Source organism: Podarcis cretensis (assembly GCF_951804945.1).
Source record: "Podarcis cretensis genome assembly, chromosome: 5".
In the NCBI taxonomy this organism is placed as follows: domain Eukaryota; kingdom Metazoa; phylum Chordata; class Lepidosauria; order Squamata; family Lacertidae; genus Podarcis; species Podarcis cretensis.
This window is the reverse complement of record NC_137174.1, coordinates 58,561,002-58,578,697: the sequence shown is the minus strand read 5'-3', so window position 1 is coordinate 58,578,697 and position 17,696 is coordinate 58,561,002. Positions and strand designations below refer to the sequence as shown.

At 41.8% G+C, this 17,696-nt stretch overlaps 1 protein-coding gene across 1 annotated transcript in view; it reads left to right on the top strand.

Moving 5' to 3' along the window:
• The window catches only part of FBXW4 (F-box and WD repeat domain containing 4), a 75,392-nt gene that overhangs the window by 17,334 nt on the left and 40,362 nt on the right, over positions 1–17,696 (top strand). Inside the window, exon 5 of the mRNA XM_079977485.1 lies at positions 2,265–2,359. Within this exon, the coding sequence (XP_079833611.1) occupies positions 2,265–2,359 (95 nt within the window). The remainder of the gene's footprint in view (positions 1–2,264; positions 2,360–17,696) is intronic.

Sequence of the window (17,696 nt, the reverse complement as noted above, 5' to 3'; positions counted from 1 at the left end):
AGATGCAAGGTTGTCTGTGTGTGGTGTGTGTGTGTGTGTGTGTGTGTGTGTGTGTGTGTGTTTTAGCTAGAAATTTAGTTGTGCTAACAGTGATGTGGAGCAACAGCTTATTTTTTCATGAGCTTTTATTTATTGAGGTTTGGGGTGGCAAGCTGTCAGAGAGAACACATGTAGAGGGATTTAGTGTTTTTCTTCCCCTGACATTACCCTTACGGTGGAAGAACATTCTTTGGGGTAGTGACCAAGATTAGTCCAGCTTCAGTGAACAGTCCTAGCTTTTCTGATTCTACGCTCCCTACTCTTAGTTTAAGATCGGGATCTGGGTTATCTCTAGAGCTGCTTTCAACGAGCAGAGCCTTTTGCATGCAACAATTCCCACCCAAGCAGCCAGCAGACTGTGTCTTAACTGATAGTTTCCTTATGGAGCACTGACCAAATGGTTCTGGCACTGGCCAAATGGTTCTGACAATTTGGAGACTCAGAAGAAATCCACTAAGAGGATAGGCTGAACAGCAGCAGAAGAATGTGAAGTGTTTCAAAAGTGTCAACCAGTGGCAAAAATGCTCTATTTGCTGTTTACGTTATTTGTATTATGACTCATTGTTTATTGTCAGCTGTTTGCTTCCTTGGAGGTTTTTAAGCAGAGGTTGAATGGCCATCTGTGATATATGCTTTAGTTGAGATTCCTGCATTGCAAGGGGTTGGATTAGATGACCCTCGGGATCCCTTCCAACTCTACGATTCTTCTGTGATTCTATTAATCTATACTTCCTACCTATGAGAACAATAAAATGCTGGAACTTCTACAGCTGGTATCTTCAACCTTTTCAGACCCAGGACCTACTTTTAACCCAAACATGCATTTGGGAACACATTTCTTAATATTTTACTGTATGTTCAACAGTGCTCCTGTTGTGGCCCATCAGGCTGAGATCTGAATGGAAAAGTAGTTCAGTTTCTGAATTTTAATCACACTGAATTAAACTATCCACTATGTGGGATTCTTTGATGCCCTGCCACTGGAAACTTGGAAGGCATCTTGTGACCTTGAGGGCAAAATCCTCAAAGTCAAAGGGAATTCTGCTTTAATTGTGCTCATTGTCTTTTTTTAAAAAACCCAGAAATGGAATCTGGCTCACCTAACACTCTTGCAGCCTGATCCTTATGAGCAGGGAATTTGCTTTTATTTTTACCAAGTGACATTTTCCTTGTGTTGACTCCTAGCTAGAAGGGAATCCCTAGTAGGTCTCTAATGGGAACTGTAAGTGCATTGGAGGGATAGTGAGTGTTGATTAGGGCTGAGCTTTGAGTAGCTGCTAATGCACATTCCTCATTGATAGGCACCAGATAGCATGCTCCCAGCAATATTTTTAACCTGTATGAGATAGGGGTGCATTAAAAGAGCTCAACTTTTCTGCTGCTTTTGCTGACACTAGGTGCCAAATTCCCCTCTGACACTGAATAGCCTGCAATCCTGAGCATTATCAACAAACAAACAAACACAACACTCCCAGCTTAGAATTCCCTTAAGACATTGGGGGATAGTTGGAGAGGGAATCAGAAACTAAAATCTCAGGATCCAGAAAATGGGAGATGAATTTGTTGGGGGTAGAGGAAAGAAATGATGGTATTCAAAAGGATGTCAGGAACACAAGCCTAAGCTTTATTCACTATGTCAGTAACAGATTTCTGAAAGCTCATAAACAAGTCACTTTACCCTGGTAAAAAACAACATGTATTGTGGGAGAACAAGTATTATCAAAGTGTGAATGTGCATTAAGGGATTTGAGCATGTTTTAACAATTAGTACAGAAGGGGGCACTGCACGGGAAATTAGACTGCCCCATTCTCCATGTGTTTCTATTGTTTTGCAACAAACTTGGAGAGAAGGCTTTAAGGATTTGCCCAGACAAGGAACCATAAGAATAAAGATGAGATAAAATCTAAATTTGTTCTGACATGCAGACCTTCAACATAATTTGAGCAGATGCATTTCAGATGATTGTTCTCTGCTTTTAGCACCAGAACTGGGACTGATTTGGACAGAAGCTGCTACTAATCTCTTCTATCATTTCTTTGCTTAGAAAGCATGCAGTCAAAATATTGCAGGGGTAAAGAAGTTGATTTAAGTTTATTCTGCTAATTTCAAATTGTGCTCCCAAGATTTCTTTGGGAGCGATCGTTTCCAAACACAGCTGCTGTTAACACTTTTATCTTGCACTTTTTTGTGGTGTGGTGTTCATTTGCGCTTTCTCTCTCTCTAGGTTTGGTCCTTATCACCAGGCAGAGCTGGGCAGTGTTTGCACACCATACAGACTGAAGACCGGGTCTGGTCCATTGCCATTAGTCCATTATTAAGGTAACAAGAATAAAAATTGCATTTGAATGTATGCACACCTCCTGTTAAATCTGGTTTTTCTTTAGGTCTAAAGTTTCCTATTATACCAAGTATTCAGGAGGTCTAGAACTCAGCATTTAAGTATCATCGGTTCTGTGACTCAAAACCCTTTTTTGTGTAGAAACAGTAAATTAGGTAGATAAGAATACTCTATATTTTTTGTGGAATTCAGAACATTTCCTTCTATTTCTCTTGCCCTTTGGGTTCTAGAAAAAAGAAGTTTGAACTTGCAGAATACTCTGGTCTGTATGGGTGAAGTCAAGGGGTGCACTGACTTAGATATTGTACCAAATACTTTCTGCATCTTTAGTTTTCTCTTTTTTTCCTCTTCACCCAAAGCTTACACTTGCACAATACCCTTGCAAGTGCCACTTTGGCAAGAGCAACATTATATCCTCTATGCATATGAAAGCATAAAAAGTAAGTTGCACTTTTTTTGTGGGAGGGGACGAGGGTTAACTTTTCGGCTGTTGGCTGATTTTAAATCTTTTCCTTGCCTTTCTGCATTATGCAGTGGGGATCTGTACACACTGAAAGCAATTTAATTGCAACTGATGGAATGTGATTGAGCATGGGAGTAGTTCTGTCATTCACCGCTGTGTCACAAGCTGTATCCAATTGTTGCTACTTGTACAACCACATTCCATATCGCAATTACAATCTGCAAAGTACTGTACAGTATTGCTTTTTCTTAAGTACAAAATACAGTGTTTTGCTCAGAAGATTCAAGAGAAAGAAGGCTTAGAGTGGTTACAGGCTAGCTGTAGCAAGTTGGTCATTATCTAGTAACATGGCCTTTGCCATGAAACATGCTGTAGATATGATCATACTATCCCACCCCCACTGCCTGTGTGATATGTTAATACATAGAATTGCTCATGGCAAATCACCAGTCCAAGGAACTGAAGAAACAGAAAACTGCAGCAAGTTCAAACAGTTCATTCTGCATACTAATTCCAAAACTAATTAATAGAAAATCCCTGTACAGTTGGAAGATAGGTGGGATTTACAATTAGCTGCAACCAATCCATGGAAGGATTGGAATGAGAAAAATCTGCTCTTCCTTTAAGTGCAGCGTACTCAAGTGCTGTTGGAAGATAGAGAACCATATTTTAAATTGAGACTGTGTTTATGGCACTTGACCTCAGAGTTCATGAGAATACTGTAAAAATAAGCAAATTTCATTTTGATACATTGTACATACGTATTTCCTATATGAAACTTATTCAGTGCTGGTCCCCTGGCAACGAAAAAAGCAAAATGCAAAGCAGATTCTGTTGTGCATGCTCTATTGCCAAAGCCCATAGTTTGGTTCTATTTCAGACAGCCTCTTCTGTTGATGCTGCAGAATGAAAAAGGTATCTGTACATAAGAACGTGCAGATACCCTGAAGCTGCCCTGTACCATTGGAGCACCAGAAAAGCACTCATTTTCTGTGGGAATGTTGATAAGAGTCATTAAAACACATGGGAGTATCTTCTGGCTACTGTTCTTGTCACAGCTGGGCATCTGTGAACAAAATCTGTGTTGGGGAAAGATACACAGAGGAAATTAAACTGTTCCAATGAGTTATTTTGTAATCATATTGCTACTCTGCTAATGTTAAGAACTGTATATTGGCCATAAGTTACAATTGTATACAAAAGTCACAAAACTGAACTACACAAGGCTTGAGCAGTGCCTTGTATCTTGAAGATTTGGAAGTGCTTTGTTCCCTGACTCAACTTTTATTTTGAGGTATTTAACCTCAAAAGCAGCTTGCAGCAAGGTAGTTATTCTTTGAGGAAGCTCATTTTCTCTTCTGAATTACAATGAGCTTTTCTGTGGCAAACTTGTCTTACATTTGAAGCAGAGCCTAGTTTTTTCATAAGCTTTTGGAACCTTGCATTAGGCTGTTGAGAATCAAAGCATCCAATTATGCTAAATTGAACATTGTCCTGTTGTGATGACTGGTTCTCCCTCTCTTGTGTATATCATCGTAGTCATCAGTATTCAGTTTCAGTTTATTAAAGCAGTGAAATCAAATTACAGTCACAGGAATAGGATGGGTACTGAGAACTATAGATGAATGGTGGAACAACAACAACAACAACAACAACAACAACAACAACAACAACAACAACAACATCATCTCTGGTGTCAAAGGCTAGGGTAAAGAAAGGAATCCTTTATGGGGAAGGCCCTCTCCTGGGGCACCATCCCTCAAACCTCTGAGGATGTTGGAATTACCAAGACGGCCCCTTCTGTTAACACCCATGAGGGTTTGTGGGGAAGGAGGTGGTATTTAAGATATTTGAAACCTAAGTCATTTAGGGCTTTGAACACTAATGTGAGCACCTTGAATTAGGCCTCTTGTATGCATTCTAAGGGATGTATGCATTCTAAGGGAACCTCAGCGATCTGGCTGCTGCATTTTGAACCAGCTGAAGTTTCCAAGTCATCTTCAAAAGTAGCAGTACATGTGAAAAGGATCTAGGAGTCTTATTTGACCACAAACTTGACATGAGCCAACAGTGTGACGCGGCAGCTAAAAAAGCCAATGCAATTCTGGGCTGCATCAATAGGAGTATAGCATCTAGATCAAGGGAAGTAATAGTGCCACTGTATTCTGCTCTGGTCAGACCTCACCTGGAGTACTGTGTCCAGTTCTGGGCACCACAGTTCAAGAAGGACACTGACAAACTGGAACGTGTCCAGAGGAGTGCAACCAAAATGGTCAAAGGCCTGGAAACGATGCCTTATGAGGAACGGCTAAGGGAGCTGGGCATGGTTAGCCTGGAGAAGAGGAGGTTAAGGGGTGATATGATAGCCATGTTCAAATATATAAAAGGATGTCACATAGAGGAGGGAGAAAGGTTGTTTTCTGCTGCTCCAGAGAAGCGGACACGGAGCAATGGATCCAAACTACAAGAAAGAAGATTCCACCTAAACATTAGGAAGAACTTCCTGACAGTAAGAGCTGTTCGACAGTGGAATTTGCTGCCAAGGAGTGTGGTGGAGTCTCCTTCTTTGGAGGTCTTTAAGCAGAGGCTTGACAACCATATGTCAGGAGTGCTCTGATGGTGTTTCCTGCTTGGCAGGGGGTTGGACTCGATGGCCCTTGTGGTCTCTTCCAACTCTATGATTCTATGACAAGTAGCCCCACATAGAGCACATCACAATAATCCTATTTGGAAGTTACCAAGGCATGGAGTACCTTGACCTTGTTGTCCTTTACTGGTTCACATCAATTGCTTGAATTTAGTGTTCATTCCCTCAGTTCAGGAAGGCTGGAGCTGTTGCTTTAGTGATAAAGCTGTTCAGATTAGGAGCTGGGTGCTCATTCCTTTCCTGGCTCTCAGCCAGGCCCCGATTCAGGCTTCCACCTTTTCCCTCTCTTCCTAAGTAACCTCACATGCAGCTATCTGGTAACGCAGGTGTGCTCCCAAATCTCTTGTGTTGCTCACCATCTCCTCTTCTCATATGGCCCTGGGTGAAATGTGGGTGTTGCTTGATGGCTGGCTTGGAGCCCAGATATGAGGGGGGACCTCCAGACTTGGAGCAGGCATGTCTATATTCAACAGCTCTTCTGGGTTACTGGGTTACTGAGATCTGCTTAGGAGACACACTCTCCTCCCACCCCAATTTCATTTTCATTTTCATTTCACACTGTATTTTACAACATTACAAATAAAGAAATATACAATTTTTATTGACTCCCTTTCCACTACATATTCTAATTTCTCCCTCTATCTTATTTTCGTCTTCATAGCTCAATAATTTTTTTTCACTGCTGAATTTATTCTGTTATTGCTAACCTCTTAATATGTTTACAGTATGTCTCTAAATATGCCATACAACATTTCCAATCTTCCTCAAATAGTTTTTTTTTATCTTAATCTCTTATTCTGTTTGTCAGTCTTGCCATTTCTATATATTCTATTAACTTTTTTCTGCCATTCTTCCTTCATTGGTATTGTATCTTCCCTCCTTCTCTGAGCATAAGGAGATGTGCTCTTCCTCCAAGGAGACCTCAGAGGGCCAAACCCTGGCAATTAGTGAGCACATGCTTGTCTTTTTAAGCACCGAACTGTTGAGTGGAGACCATTTGGAATGCCCTTTAAATTAGTGAACATAAGAACTATCATAGTGGTGCACTGTTGCCAGCACGAACCAGTGGACATGTCTGTTTTTTTAAAATGCATGTGCATCAGATAGACCAGCACTAAGAGCCTTCAGCCTGCCTGTTCAGAGCTCATCCCCTTAAGCTTTTTACGCAGTATGCACTGGATGTGCTCCTGTGACTGGGAGAGCCCTTGCAGAACACTGTTTTATCCTCCTAAGTGATGACCCGCAGGGCTGGCCTCTTGTCAGAACACTGACTTCTCTCCCTGGAGTGAACACACACTCTCTGTCACAATATTTACCTAGCTTCATTTCCCCCCCCACTGAGTGATAAATGGAAGCTTGCAGAGTGGCTTCTCCATCAGCAATCAGGTTTGGATCACTCGGCTTGTTTTATGAGACTGCTGATCCCACTGCACCTCTCTTCCCTCCCCACCCCTCAAGTATTAGAACCGATTAGCCACGTCATTAATTCTTCAATTTGACGGCTGATATAGCAAGGCCTGAAACACGGGCTGACCCTATATAATAGAACCTCTGCTCCTTAACATATTAATGATGGGAGAAGTTAATTAAAATTCCACAGAGCGAAGGTGTCAGCTAACCTATAAACCTGTCGCTTCCAAGAAAATGTTACCGCTATCCTAGAAGAAAGTGAGTTTGGGGGCAAGAGTGAGTACTCTTAGCTAAACTGAATATTTCATCTCTTTGGGAAGAGTTAACTTTTGGGTGATTCAGTATCCTTGCCTGACTTTAGGATCTTTTTCTCCTTTATCTATCATCTATCTATCATCTATCTATATTTAGGATGCTGAATCATTGCCTTTCTGATGGATCCAAACACTATTCTTAATAATTGTTAGCAAACAGAATATTTTTGCTTCAGTCCAAAATACATTGTAGGTTTGATTCATTTGGCTTTATCTTACAATCAGCAAAACTTATAGATCATATGAAAATATTGAGCATTCTGTCTCTGCTCGATTAGGATACTTAGTACTGATATGCAGCCACTTCTGTACAGGGGTTGAAAGCAGAAACATATCCTTGGATGTGCTTTGGGTCATCCTGGCTGCACTTGTCTCAGGGTTTCCTCTCCACATTTGTGATACAGATGACTAGGATACCAGCATGTGCTCAATATCCAGCTACTGTGTATGGCAAAGTTGAATGCACATTTGACTTTCCTCAAGTCCTGTGGACACACTTTCTTGTTTCCACCTGTGTCTGCAGTCTGATCCAGTTGATTATGGGGTGCGTTCCTTGGTACTTTGAGCTAATCTGTTTGGCAGTTTTTTATTGCAACAGAGTTTGCCATATTCATTGAGTAGTGCTGGATCTTCTTCTCTTGTTATGCTAATCTCTTGTAGCACTATGTTTCTAGGCTAACTCCATAATGGCAATATATTCATCTGCTTCCTCTGCTACTGCAGTGAGGCAACTGAAGTGGTGCGTTATCTGAATGGAGGTTTAACTTGCTATTGATGGTGGCAAATGCACTGTTAAGAGCCCAGCTAGATTTGCTGTGGTTCAGTTTGCAGAACTGAGTGCTTCCCCAAATGGACCCAAATGGATTCCACTATTAAGGTGGAACTGCAGGGCTGTTCCCTACAGATGATTGTTTAGCTATTCCCCCCTCCCCCCCTAAATACTACAGTAATTTTCCCAGCTAACCTTTATTCTCCTTTCCATATGATGGGAGCAATATTGTTATATATTTCTGTTTTGATCCTGTTAACCTATTTGCTTAAATCAATAGATTTAGATTTGTTGAATGGTAGAATCTTGTAGAATATTAAAGATTGTGATAGTGATGCCACATTTTCTCATACCCTTCAGAAAATATACTCTTTCATCATAGCAAATGACGGTGCTCACAGGTTAGAGGGAAAATATTTAAAATGAATTTCTTCTCTCTGCTGAGCTTGTCAGAGCATTGTAATGAGGAGACAACTATTCTGAGAGACTTCATTCTATTAGGAAGTTGGCAGCTAATGTCAGGTTCTCCTTTAATGTAGTTCCATAGGTTTATGTGGTACAGCTGCTGCTGTGATTTTAATTTCCAATTTCCAGGTGCAGAGGGTTTTCCTGTGAGGCTAGGGGAGAAACCCATCTCTTCTACCATTTTGCACAGTGAAGGAGAAAATGCCCGTGTTAGTTTCTCCTGTCACATTGATTACAGTTCAGGGGTCCCACATAAGACTGCAGGTTTCCATTTCCAGTCAGTGATCTTTCTTCTCCATTTTTCAAACTTCCAAGGGGAGGGATGGAGAAGGTAATTTTCCTGGGCCATGGCCACTGTTTACTTTTGCTTGGCTGTGCAGTGTGCCTTTGTTTTTCCACCTTTGATCAGTGTCCTGCCAGCAGATAATTTAGCAATTGCATCCCAGGGTGGAAGTGTGGAGTTAATGTTAAAATTAGTTTTTTTTTTTAACTTCACTGCCTGATGAAGCAGGGATAGCAAGAGGGGAGGCAACAGGGGCCATAAATTCTACTGGTGGTATATCTGCTTCTTGCAAAAAAGAGAGGAAAAAACCCTCAAAAACGTAACTCTCTGATGTCTCCACAGCACTTTCATTAACATTTAAATTAAGGGTTTGTTTTTCAGCAACTAGGCCTTTCATGGCCTGACTCTTGCAAGGCTGCCTCACTAGTCAGCTACAATAGTAATCATTGCTTTATTTTTTTCCATCTTTCTCTGGGGAGGGCAGCGACCTGCCAAATGTTCAAAGAGAATCCGCAACAAACCTGCACAGGTACCCAGGCAGCAGGATGCTAGCCTTTCTCCTTCAATTAGAGAGTTAGTTGTTGTCCACGTTTCTTGTCTTTTTTCCTCTTCCCTTCAAAGGCTTGTTTGGGGCCCATTTGGTATGTGATTGCCTCAGGTGTAACCAGCACTGGACACCCTTTAAACAAGAACTCATGAGGATGAAGGGTGTATATGGAAAGTGGGAAAGAAGTTTTGAGTGCTGTTTCTCAGCACTGCTGGCAGCTTCAAAATATGTTAAAACTGGTGAGGGTGAGCTCTTGAGAGGATAAGTTTGTTGGGAGTGTATATCAGAGTCAGCTAAAGTAAACGGGGGCAGGAAATTGAGCTTTGATGTATATAAATTGCACAGGCATTTTGGTGCTGCAATTTATTTCCAATACAGGACAGCAAATTAGGGCATGCTTAGCAAACTATGGGGAAAGTGTTTTAAAGGCTCAAGTATAGATCATGATTGTTCCGGAAGGAATGTTGCATGTTCCAGTAAATAGTGTCTGAAACATGCTGTGCTAATCTCATATCATGTGTTGAATCATGTGTTGGGCTAGGGCAAATAACTATCTGGATTTTACACTTGTAGACTGAGAATTTATTCCTTATAGACTGAGAGCCCAAAATATCTTACTACATTAGAGATATTACATAACTCTTTTTTCCTAAAGACTGAGAACAAAGCACTCTTCTATCAAAATACCCTAATTGAGCCCCTAAGAACCACATCACATTATGGTAGAAGCCACAACATGCCAGAAGATGATACTGGGGAGGCAGTTATTTGTTTGTTCTTCTGCTGCCTATTCAAGCAGAAATAATCTGGAAATATACAGGAAAGTGCATGCTAAACTTGAAGAGATCTGACATTAGTCGTGATATCAAGCACCTGCCATGCAGCCGTATTTCTCTTGGGCCTTTGAGGCCTTGCGGTGCCAATTGCCTTCTAAAGCAGTTTCATTTAGTGAGCAGTGTCATGTGGCCAAACTGTTTTGGTAGCCCACGTGTTGCATCAGTTCCAGGAAACCTGATCAGAAATTCAGGCATTTACAGTAACAAGGAGGTGAAAGCTGCCAGCCAGTGTCTCTGCAGGTGCTAGCTGGATCGAGTTGCAGGGCTGCCATTAAAACTATCCTGTCTGGTGATTAATGTAGGACACAGGACATACACATTCTTATTCTGGCTCCGTGAAGACCTGTTCTGAAAGCTAAATTGGTCTCTGAATTGCAAGGTTTCCCTGCCCTTTTATATTGTCAACTGTTTGTCTGCCTTGAGTGAGTCTTGTTGAACAGCTTTATCTTCCGTGCCCTGTTGCAGTTGTATAATCTTTCTGTATCACCTTTAGCAATGGCAAACTGATGTTGTGCCATGTAAACAGCTTGTTTATATGGCATGTTTTTCATGTAGTAACTTTATCTTTGTTCTCCAGCTTTCAACAATTATGAAGGAATATGGTTACATAACACATTTTCATCAGCAAGAGCTGCTTGTGTGAATTGGGACAAACAGTTTTGTAGATATTTGGAGACAAAGCTTTTAGATTGAGATTCTCTCTTTTAAGAGACACGTAGGATCTGAGGTGTTGCTTTCTGAGATTGGGACCTGAGTGTCTTGTATGACCCTGGTGGTAAGGAAATACCTGGCTACTTTAAATGAATTCAGATCTCCAGGACCTGATGAGCTGCACCCAAGGATACCAAAGGAACTTGCAGATTTAATCTTAGAACTTATGTTTATGATCTTTGAGAATTCTTAGAGAACAGATGAGGTTTCTGCAGACTGGAGGTGGGCAAATGTTCATCTTCAAAAATGGAGAAAAGGAAGACCCAGGAAACTACCAGACAGTCAGCTTGAATGTTAATACCAGGCAGCCAGATAAATCTCATTTCTTTTTTTGATAGAGTTACAAGCTTGGTGGATCAGGGGAATGCTGTGGGCTTAGTGCATCTTGATTTCAGTAAGGCTTTTGACAAGTCCCTAAGATATTCTTGCATATAAGCTGGTAAAATATGGGCTAGACCAGGTACCTGTTAGGTGGATTTGTAGCTGGTTGACTGACTGACTGAACCCAAAGAGTGCTCACCAACAGTTCCCCATAATCCTGGGGAAAAAAATGACAAGTAGGGTGCCACAGAGTTTTGTCCTGGGCCTGTTGCTGTTTGACACCTTTATAAATGACTTGCATGAAGGAATTGAGGGGATGCTCATCAGATTTGCAGATGACACCATAGGTGGATTTAGGGTAGTGCACCCAGTTCTGCTGCACTGGGTGCTTAGCCTAGCAAGTGCCACAGGGTATCACAGCTATGCAGAACAGAAGGTGAGGGGGCGTGGGCACCAAATTTTGGACTCTCATAGGACACTGCTGAAATTTGAAAGACCAAAGTCTTCCCCTGGTGACATCAAACTGGGAATAGTAGCTAATACTGCAGCAGGCAGAATTGGGTTTCCACATGATCTTAACAGATTGGAGAACTGGGCCAAAACTAATAAACTAATAAAACACATATCAACAGGGGAAAATGTAAGGTTCTACACTTAGGCAGGAAGAAAGAGCTGCACAAATATAAGATGGGGACACCTGGCTTGCCTATAGTACATCTGAAAATGATATAGGGGTCTTAGGCTGCATCAACAGAAGTATAATGTCCTGATCAAGGGAAGTAATGGTTCTGCTCTATTTTGCCTTCGTCAGATCACAGGTGGAGTACTGTGTCCAGTTTTGGGAACCACAGTTTAAGAAAATTATTGACAAGCTGGAATGTGTACAGAGGCCAGGTAGCTATCAACCACTATTTTGAATTCCCACAGTGTCCTGGAGCTCCCAAAACTGCAGTTTCCCAGGGTATTTAGAGAAATTTTGGGTGGTGGCTTCCCAGCTGACTGCTGCTGCCACCAGGTAAACCTGCAGTCAGGTGTGACCCACCTACATAGGAAGGGGGCCACCAGCTGGCCTTGACCCTGCGAAAAACAATATCAGGGTACAGTCTTTTCCCTCTGTATTTGTGGCATAGTTCCACCTTCCCCTGTGGCTTATAAAGGTCTAATGACTCTTTGATTAAATGTAGGTCAAAATTTTCTACATTGTGACCTTAATAAGTGGGGATGATTGGCAGACAGCCTTGGCAGAAAGGGCGGCCCGTCCCTTTCATCTCATCTAGTGTCGCTTGGAGACAATGGGCTCAGCATATTTTCCTTGTTGTTCCTCCTTTGAAAAGGGCCTGGTATCTCTACTAGGTACCTGTGTCATGGGGGTCTTGATTGGGGTCTCATAAAGGGCCTTGCCAGTGTGTCCAAAGGCCAAGAAGACAAAAGCGATCAGTGGGTGGGGGTCTCAGCTGACCGCCAAGAAGGGAGGGGAGGTTCTTGGAGGCAGTGAAGGGAGAAGCAGCCCCTGTTGGGAGCTCTTCTAGAGGGGAGGGGGAGAGGAGTGGCCCATTTTTGTCCCAAACTCATCAAGCACATCTGCAGAATTGTCCCAGCTGCTGCCTTCCAGTTTCAAAAGAAAATGATCGTTTGATAAACCGGCCTGATTTACCGCTTTCTCACAAGGGAGGGAGGCCCACCTTTGACCTCTATGATTTCACATCAGACCCGGCTTTTCTTTCCCCTTCCAGTTCTTGGAGAAACTTTGAAATGCATCCCTTGCTTTCTCTCTCTTTCTCTCCCTCTCCCTCTCCCCCTTTACTCTTCTCTGCCCTTCGCTTTGTTGGGGGGGGGCAGCGGCGGGAGGAGAACGGGCGTGCGGCTTTGGACTTTAGGAAAGTAATTAGTAAAATCTTCCTGCAGCACAATAAACACTCAGCACCCATCCTGTATATTCCCACCATTTACATGCTTGTGGGCATCCGAGAGAACAGGTGGCATTCTTACTGCAGTGTATCTTTTGCCGGCACCCTCTGTGCCTCTGTGCCTGCTAACTATAGGAATGTGCATGAATATATTAAAATATTTTCACACAATGCATGTATTTTCCAGTGGGAAAAGACATCTCTTGGATGAAAGGCAGTGGGCCCCACTGGAGCGCTTGTTCCCACTCGGGTGCTTGTTCACATGGACTAGATAGAAAAGTGTGTTTGGGAGACAGGGGAATAGATTTCCTCTGGGAAGAGCAAAGTTTTGTGTTCCCTACCCATTCCTCATGTTTTTGGGGGTGTAGTACATGGGATTTGAGCAACCGATCATTATTTTGACTACCTTCTTTTTTGAGGGGGCAGGCAGAAACAGCTGCAGTTCAAAATAGTCCTACAATTCATGCTTTTTTGGGTAGAACAGGCAAGTGCAGAGATAAATCAGGATATATTGGGGTTGAGCTCTTAATGCTTGTTTATGCTCTTGGAGCAGTACACGTAATAGCAGAGGAAGTATTCTAAGAGCTTTCCAGTCTTTCTGTAACTGGTCACGGAGGAACTTGTGACTGTGCATGACATATAAGAAACATACAACTACATGCCCGTTACATGCAGTTGTATGCTTCTGGTACTGTATGTTGTGCAGTTACAAGTTCCATCATTTCAAATGTCCTGAAATCTTCTGCCAAGGACGCCCAATATAGTACCATGGTGGATTGTTTTAAATCAAGAAAACGTGGGCAATATCAATAAAATGTATGGCTTTTTAATTTATATGTTTCCTGAACATACTCACATACAGTTAAGGCACATCTGTTTGCAACTAAGTGGAACTTCTAAGCTAGGCAGAAGTAGAATCTAAAATCTATGCTCATCCACTGCAGAACTTGTATTTGCTTCAGAATGCAATTGTAAAATTAAGGATTTCCCTTTAAATCTCTCTGTGCACTTGTAAGGACACTAAAGAAAATCATGTGTACTTGAAGACTTGTGCTGAGAACTTTCCAGAAGCAAGGGCTGAGTGTTGTTTGGAAGAACAGTATTCCCCATCACACAGAAACTAAATGTCTGTGCTGTTTGGTTCCCAGCCTAAATATTCATGATTTGCATAATAATAAATATATTATCTATTGTGATTTATTTATAGTGCTTGATCTCAGAAGTTACATTCCCTTCACAAGTTCCTTAAAACCTGTTTTTCTCTGTATCTCAATGGGCCTTTTCAGATGTGCTGCTACACTATGGGTTAGCATTTACATGAATGATCCTTGGACTTATGAACCCCTATCTCCTCTTCTGAGGTGGCAGTGAGATCAGAAGCATCTTCCTCTGTTTTTGAACTAACTGTAGTCCCCCAAGTTTAGACATAACAGGAATATGGGAACCTCATTCTGCATCAACTGCAGCTTTCAGACAGTCCTTGAGGGCTGCCCCACTTAGACTGCATTACAATAGTCTAAATGTGAGGTTATCAGACTGTAAACTGTTGTTAAACTATCCCAGTCCAGGAAGTGGCCTCAATGACTCTATATTCCTTTAGAGGGAGTGCGGCTCCATCCAGAATATGCCATTGTGGGAATCTTCCACAATCTGCACCTCTGTCTTGTCAGGATCCAGGTTTATTGGCCCTTTTCAATCTAGATACTGCTCCAGCAGTTGGTGCAAAATTGTATTTGGCACACAATGTTATCATTTTACAGAGGAAATGCAGATGCCACACATCTTCAAACAATTCTAAAATCTTCTTGGAAGAGCACATGGTCTGGGAAAATACTTCTGTCTGAATCCCTGGAGCGTTACTGTCGGTCAGTGTTGACACTGCTAAGCTAAATGAGCTAATGGTATAAGGCAGCTTCATATGTTCATAGAATCATAGAATTGTAGAGTTGGAAGGAACTCCAAGGGTCATCTAGTCTAACCCCCTGCAATGCAGGGATCTCAACTAAAGCATCCATGACTGATGGCGACCCAACCGCTGCTTTAAAACCTCCAGGGAAAGAGAGTCCACCACCTCTTGTCAGAATGTTTAGTTGGAATCTCCTCTCTTGTAACTTGAATCCCTTGGTTTGGCTCCTAGCCTCCAGAGCAGGAGAAAACAACCTTACTGCATCCTTCCCATGACAATCCTTTAGATATTTGAAGATAGTTATCATATCTCATCTCAGTCTACTCTTTACCAGGCTAAACATGCCTCAACCATTCTTTATTTCAGACCCCTGATCATGTTGGTTGCTCTCCTCAGCATACATTCCAGCTTGTCAGTATCCTTCTTAAACTGTGGTGCCCAGAACTGGATACAGTACTCCAGGTGTGGTCTGGCCAAGGCAGAATAGAGTGGGATTATTACTTCCCTTGATCGGGACACTATATTTCTATTGATGCAGCCTAGAATGGCATTCACCCTTTTTTTGCTGCTGCATCACATGGTTGACTCATGTTAAGCTTGTGGTCTACTAAGACCCCTAGATCCTTTTCGTAGGTACTGATGTCAAACCAAGTGTCCTCCATCTTATATTTGTGCATCCGGTTTTTCCTGCCTAAGTGTACAACCTGACATTTGTCCCTAATTAAATTCATTTTGTTAGTTTGGGCCCAGTTCTCCAACCTGTTAAGGTCATCTGGAATCCTGATTCTATCTTCTGCGGCATTGGCTACCCCTCTCAGTTTTGTGTCATCTGCAAATTTGATGAGCATCCTCTCAATACCTTCATCCAAGTCATTTGTAAAGATGTTGAACAACAAGACCCAGGACAGAACCTCGTGACACCCGACTCGTCATTCCCCCCCCAGGATGGCGAGGAACTGTTAGTGAGCACTCTGGGTTCAGTCAATCAACTAGCTACAAATCCACTTAACAGTAACCTCATCCAGTCTTGTGTAAAGGAACCCCTTAGAGACTTTTGAAATGAGAAAACCTGACTTTTGCCTGAAAGTAAGCCCTATAAATGTTGGGAAAGTTGTTTTCACAAATAGGAATTGGTCCACTGAAAGGTGGTACCTTCTCTGCTTGATTTGTAGAGGGATAATAACTTTATAAGGCCAACCAAAATGTCACAAAATAGTGACAATTGTGAGCAAGCTTTCAAGTTCTCCAGAATACATTAGACATTATGCAATAGAGGAGAGGTGGGACAGAGCGAAAAAATTAGAAAACTGGCTTGGTGTTAAAGCCATAACTTCTGCATTTAGTCACAGACTTAGAGTGTGTGAAGTAGTACCATATTTAATATATTAAATATTAATATATTATTTAATATATAAGACTCTCCTAGGTGCTCTATTGGTTTCAGATTATACTGAAACTTTCCCATTTCTGAATATTATAAATCTGCCTTGGATAATCCATGAGTTTCCAATATAGCAATGTTTATTTAGATAATAAAAATAAGGACTATTATTCAGCAGATTTTCCTGCCTCCTCTCTTCTCTGTCCCCTCCATCAGGCAGGAGAAAAATAGCTTTGGTTTTTGTTCAGGACAGAGGTTAGAAAGGTTGCAGGGGCCACGTAGCCCTCTCATAGGGGTGTCTTGTCAGGGCGCAGCATGAAGGGCACAAACAGATCATAACCTTTAAATGAAAATGCAATGGAGGGGAGAGATGAAAGCATTGAAACAAATTAGATACATCTATAGGGGGTGCTCAACTGGAGAAAATTAGCATTTCTTCCTAATTGGAGTGTAGGGCATTCCATTACAGGGATTCATTACCAGGGGGAGAGGGTGCTGGGACTCTTCACAAAATGCCTTTAAACAGGAAAAGCCCTCTTCCTGGGATATATATTTACAAATATTTTTAAATGGGTAGAGAACTTGAAGAGGTATTATTAGTCCTTCTGTGTTCATAGATGTATACGGGGCCTAGTGGTTTGAACCTTCTACAAGCATAGAATGAGGTTATTTGTGTATTTCTTAATTTTACCATCCCATCCTGTATGTGTGTGTTGGCGGCGGTGGTGGCGGGAGAGGGGGGCATCCACACTAAAGAACATTTGTGTGGTAGGTGATTAGAAAGTAAAAGGCGTTTTAAACCTTTAAATTCAGGATGGTTTTTTCTGTGCAGGTGCACTGTTTGATCAGGGAAATTCCTATGGGCTGTACGTGCTGGAAGGTAGACTGCATCAGCAGTGCAAAAAGGGGAACATGAAAACATCTAGCAGCTTTGTTCTTGCATGTTCTGGCATCCTCCTGAAAGTTGTATAGTATAGCAAAAGCTTCTGGAAGATGCTATAATTTTTGGCTTCCATTTCTCTGTCATTCTACATGCTTTTATTCCCTTTTACCAATTGTCCTGCTGCTGACGCTTACAGAAACTGTTTATATAGATGTCTAACCTGCAATATAGGTGAGCTTCAGCTAGTTTAAAGACAGGTGTTAGGTTCTGGAAAATCTTATGCACTCCTTGAGCCATAACCTCAGTAAAAAAAAAAAAAAAAGTAAACACGCTGTCTTCTGTATCACATTAGTTTAACAAGAGTACTTGGTGCTAACTTAGTTGAGAGCTGGTGCAGTTCTAGGCAGGAACGCCTTGGTTCAAATCTTACCACAAGCTGCTAGGTAGCCTTAGCCAAGCCACAATTCTCACTGGT